The sequence below is a fragment of the Dunckerocampus dactyliophorus genome, chromosome 9 (genome assembly GCF_027744805.1).
Source record: "Dunckerocampus dactyliophorus isolate RoL2022-P2 chromosome 9, RoL_Ddac_1.1, whole genome shotgun sequence".
In the NCBI taxonomy this organism is placed as follows: Eukaryota; Metazoa; Chordata; class Actinopteri; order Syngnathiformes; family Syngnathidae; genus Dunckerocampus; species Dunckerocampus dactyliophorus.
Window position 1 is genome coordinate 3,632,147 of NC_072827.1, and position 5,548 is coordinate 3,637,694.

A 5,548-nucleotide genomic window follows, 5' to 3' on the forward strand; every position below is an offset into this window, starting at 1 on the left:
GTAGACAGGATCACAGAGGACGACTGTGGAACATATCTCTGTACGGTGGAAAGTCTGGTTGGTACCCAACACTGTGACGTCCTACTTGAGCGTCCACCACCACCACCACCAGTCACGATCAAAAACGTTTAACCCACAGCGCCACCATCAGCCACAAGCGATGGAGTTATAGTTCCAGTCGTGGCCGTGACGTCCGTCGTGCTCGTGCTGGGTGTCGGTGCTCTTGCCGCCATCTGGTACTGGTGCAGAAGAAACAGTGTTGACCTAGTTTTTAATCAAACAGCGGAAGAGGTGCCTATGTCGTCAATGGAGGGAGGGGAACGGTCTCGACTGGCAACACTACCCAATAGTGTCACGTGTTGGCATCCTCACACTTCTGGCGATAGGTCTGTAAAGAAGCGATGGAAGAAAATATGAAATAATGGCCAAAGTTGTTTTTGATTTATTTAGGGTTTGTGTGTTGCTGGAAAGAAAGGACAATCCATCCGTCATCTCCTGTTCAGAGAGAATCTTGTATTTTTAACCATAACAATATGATGAACTACTTTGTAACGTTTAGCTGCTGAGCCCATTTGTAAACACTTTGGTCAACGTTGCTATTTTAAAAATTGTCTTCAAATAAAGATTTGATGTGTGTATATACTGTATATGAAGTTGTCTATAACTGATACTATTTTCTGTGTTGCCCTCCACGTTTGTATCCTGGACAGCAGACATCTTGGCGGGTAAAGATGACAACACGTGACACAAGTGTGGGGAATGAGTAGACTTGGTTTTGATATTGATAAGAACATCTATAGATTTTGTGATGGGAGTGGAAGGAACATTTATTTGATGAATGTGGAGTTTCTGTAAAACTCCACAAAATTTATGGACAAAAATGTCATGTTCTGTCTGCCATGTATTGCAGTACACCTCTGAGCCATCCGGAGGACCTAATTAAGCACACCTGTGTCTCATTAACTGCCTTCTATTAGCTGCAGTCTGACAAGCTTCCAGTGCCAGATTGTTACCTGAATGTCCAGAGTCCTCCAGCAACTCTAGCTACTTGGGTGTATTCTGCTTTCTGGTCATTTAAGTACTTATATAAGTAAAACCCAATTCAATCTGCTAGTGTTGCATTTCTATTGGTTAATTATGTGAACTTAAATTTCAAGCTGGAAATCCATTGGATAATGATGCCATATTTGTTCATTTTTCTTTGATTAAAAATCAAAACACAGTCGGTCACTGAGGGGAATCGGGTAATGATTGGTGTTGAGTTTACTAAACTCGAGTTATTGGATGGATGACCTCTAGGGCGGGTGTCCAAAGTGTGGTTTGAGGGCCATTTGGCTTTCTTTTTTTTTAAGAGGAACAAGTTCATCCAATGAGGAAAAAAATCTATTAGCAGACCTCTGCCAATTGCCATGGTTCCTCTCATGTATGCAAATATCACTGATGCATGCTGGCACCTGGCACTGGGGAAGGCAACCTGGTCCTAGTCAAACCACGATACACCAAAGGAAGTTATTCATGACCACATGCTTGTTCAGGAAGTCGTCCCCTGAGGCTGAGCAGGACCACTGACTGGGTTGCATTGCAGTGCATAGAAATGTCACCTGCACTACTGCATGGGTGATGTGCCAGTAAAGACTGTACGCTGCTTTACTAATAAGCCCTAAATAACATCAAAGACTTCTGAACCTGAAGATGTTAAAAGATGGTGGCACTTAAACAGGTACTCACACTCACCCCCCACTCACACGACCCACAGTAACAGCAGCTCAAGTAAGTGCGGAGCTAAGGAGGCTGCGCCCCAGCAAAGCAGGTCCGGATGGAGTATCTCCTCGACTTCTGAAAGCCTGCGTGTGGGAGCTGGGCCCTCGACAGCGCATGTTCAACCTGAGCTTGGAGTTGGGGAGGGCACAGCTGTGGAAAACGTCCTACAAGGATAAAAATGACAACTGGCAGGAGCACTCTTTCATTTTCAGCCAGGAGATGGTACAGGTGAAATGAAACGGGGTCCAGGTACCTGAAGACTGTAAACTATCCTGTCTGACTTATTTTTCAATTATGTCTGATTTGTCTTGCAGTTATTCTGTCTGACTTATTCAATACATTTGGAAACAATCTAATTTGTTGTGAGAGTCTTTGATTCCTTCTCATAACTGGAGATTAAAAAACACGCAAGGGTGGCAGGTTGTGGAGAAATTTCATCTCCAACACTATCCATGAACATGGCTCATAATGCTAGCATGCTAACGTTAACATATGCTAAAGTTAGATAGCATGTACCCGGAAGGCTAAATGTCCTGAAAGAGTTGAGAATTTTGACTTAAGAAGTGTCTGAATGGGTTGAGAAATGTGGAAGTAGCTGGAACTCTTTAGATCAAAGGCATTTTGGGAATTTGTAGCACGAATGTCTGAAATGTTCTGTTTTAACAACCCGATAAAGACTGGCAAAACATAACCTTGGCATTGCTTTTACTAGATGTGTTACTTTTAATTGGAGCGGTTTTCGTTAAAAGGTATTTTTTGTGCAGCCTTGTAGTCTCCGCATTATTCGTATTACATGTCATCTTTTTCACCTCAAAGGCAACCGTGGCAGCTCCAAAGCTATCGTGGCGCTTTCTGATAGGACAGTTGCAGTTTTCATCATCAAATACGAAAGCTAGTCTTTGTGCTTTATGACATAAGCATCTTTTATGTCTTGTGACATGAAGTGATGCATACATAAAGTGACTGTAGACGTGTTTCATCTCAGAGAATCATCCAGCTGAGGTGTCCTCATCTTCTAGGAGGTGCAGGTGAAGTACACTTTTTATGCTAAATGCTTAAAAACAGCCAGGGAGTGTCATGGAGGCCTTTTTTTCATTGGCCCTCAGTAAAATGGATTAATATGCAATTAAAAGCATTATTGGAGGCACACATTAAGTGTTTAAACACTGCAATGCTCCCTGTGTCAGCATCAGGGAGACGTGTGCTTTTTTCCATCATAGATGAAGAGCTGCTGCGTGTGTTTATATCCAAGCAGACGCTGTAATAATTCTCATCAGATCAAAACACGTAAATGGTTCTCTCTGAAGGCGTAACGTGGCGACCATAACTCGGCTGCGGCATGGTTGCTATATTTAGCAAGTAGGGGTGCATTCAAAGTAAGTGTTTCTTGCATCTGCCGCGCAGGATCTCCACCTGTGATTGTGAAGCAGACACACTGGCAGCACCTGCCTTCCTGGTGCATGGGTGTCCAATGTGTGGCCCAGGGGCCATCATTGCAGAAATATAATGGATAAAATACATGTCACAATCGCCACTTCTGGCACTTTACAGAGTGAAATTGTTAGTGGTGTCTTTCTAGTTGTACACACAAGTCATACTTGGACTTGAAGACATGAAAGACAATGTAACGTGTGTTTACTTTACAGCAAGCTCCCATCCAACGCTCCAATCATGAGGCCTGCGTTCTGCTCTTTTGTCCTGGTGCTGACCTTTTGCACTCTCAAAGCCAACTCCCAGACGTCCTATTACGCAGCTGTAGGATCAAACATCACTCTTCACTGCGAGCATACATATCCCACTGACGATGTAGACATTACCTGGTTTGTCACGGTGAATTCACAAGACTTCCGTATTACATGGTGGTATTGTGATGTTTTTTATGAACCACTGAAGGGCAGGTTCCACCACATGCCTCACAGCTTTCAGACCTCACACTGCAAAAGAGACGCTTCCATAACCATCAGCAACCTGCGTCTCTCAGACACGGGGACCTACACATGCCTCTTGAGAAATTATGAAATAGATGAGGAAAGGGAGATGAACATGAACCTGACAGTCATGGAAAAACCAAGCGAGCCGGTATGTGGTGTGAAAGGGGAGCCTGGCGTGACGCTCAAATGCGGATCCTCACATGACACCCTCCAACTGACGTACAGCTGGACAAAGATGAGCGGAAACAAGATGTTGCCACCAAACGCCAGTGTGAATGCCACATTGGGTGACTTGTTTGTAGACAGGATCACAGAGGACAACTGTGGAAGATATCTCTGTACGGTGGAAAGTCTGGTTGCTACCCAACACTGTGACGTCCTACTTGAGTGTCCACCACCATCAGCCATGAGCGATGGAGTTCCAGTTCCAGTCGTGGCCGTGACGACCGTCGTGCTTGTGCTGGGTCTTGTCGGTGCTCTCGCCATCTGGTACTGGCGCAGAAGTGAAACAGTGGAGGAGGTGCCCATGTTGTCGATGGAGGGGGGAGACTTGGAAACACTTCCCGATAGTGTCACGTGTGAGCATCCTCACACTTCTGGCGATACTGCTGAAAATATGAAATAATGGAGCCAAATTTGTTGTTTTTGATTCATTTAGGATTTCTGTGTTGCTGGAAAGAGAAGACAATCCATCCATCATCTCCTCTTAAAAAAACCTCAAATGAATCTTCTAGGAAACTCCCTACATTATAATGTGATTTTGCATTTCTTCTTCTTGTTTGCTGTTTAATTTCATGTTATTGGATAATGATGCCCCATTTGTTGTGTATGACTATGTTTTTTCAATTAAAAATAAATGATAAAAACACAAAGCTGTCCAAAAGAGTGAGTGGAGACTCCTTTTACGGACTCCAGCTCTGACGAGTCAGTCACTCAAGGGAATCGGGTAGCGACTGACTCATTAAACAGGAACAATGTGCACATTCATCTTTACAAAATGCGAGTACATTACATGGAAATGTTACACCGCTTTAGTTCATATTTGATTTATGACTCAGAGGTCAAATGTCACATTTTTAGGTTCAAGACTGCGTGTTTGGAAGATCAAAGAGACAGAAGTGACCTTGAGGTCAAACCAACACACTTGCAATTCATAAAAATAAATCAAAAATAGATCTGCTATTTGATGGATGACCTTCAGGTCTGGGGTGTCCAAAGTGCGGTCCAAAGGCCATTTGCATCCAGCGGCTGTGTTTTATTGGCCCATGGTCATTCTGCAAATATAACAAGAAAAGTAAAAACACACAAAAAATGGAAATCGCTGCAATTTTACAAGAATAAAGTCAAAATATAAAGTAAATGTTTCTGTATTCAAACAACAAAAAGAGGTGCAATTTTACAAGAATAAACCTCGCAGCGTGGTTGGCAGTTAGCCCCTCTTTGGCAGCCGACTAACCGGAGTAAACGGGGGTGTCCATTGTGCGGCTCGGTAGCAATTTGCAGCCCGCAAAATTATTATTTATCAAGAAAACTGGCAAAATCAGCAATTTTACAAGAATATCGTAATATGAGAGAAAATAACCTACCTCATTTTAGTAGCATTAAGTTGAAATCAGAAAGAAAAAACTTTTCCTTTAAGCTGTAATGTTGTGACAAAACAACAGTCGTTTTAATTTGTGGAAAATGAGTCTGAATTGACTAGAATTATACAATAGAAGCAATGTAGACTTAAACAATGGCTGCACTCATACTTGAATTTTGCACAGACTCGTTGCGGCAGGAGCAGTAATGTTGCTCGTCGTGTGTGTCCGCGTCTTGTGCTCTAAAATGCACGCGCACACAACAGCAATCGCCAT

The 5,548-nt window shown here is 43.1% G+C and overlaps 1 protein-coding gene across 1 annotated transcript; it reads left to right on the top strand.

Moving 5' to 3' along the window:
• The first annotated feature begins 2,737 nt into the window (after positions 1–2,737).
• LOC129187752 (coxsackievirus and adenovirus receptor homolog) lies at positions 2,738–4,502 on the top strand. The gene is made up of 2 exons (XM_054787408.1): positions 2,738–2,789; positions 3,408–4,502. Exon 2 carries the CDS (start codon positions 3,433–3,435, stop codon positions 4,315–4,317), a length of 885 nt encoding a protein of 294 aa, XP_054643383.1. The 5' UTR covers positions 2,738–2,789; positions 3,408–3,432; the 3' UTR covers positions 4,318–4,502.
• Positions 4,503–5,548: the final 1,046 nt, after the last annotated feature.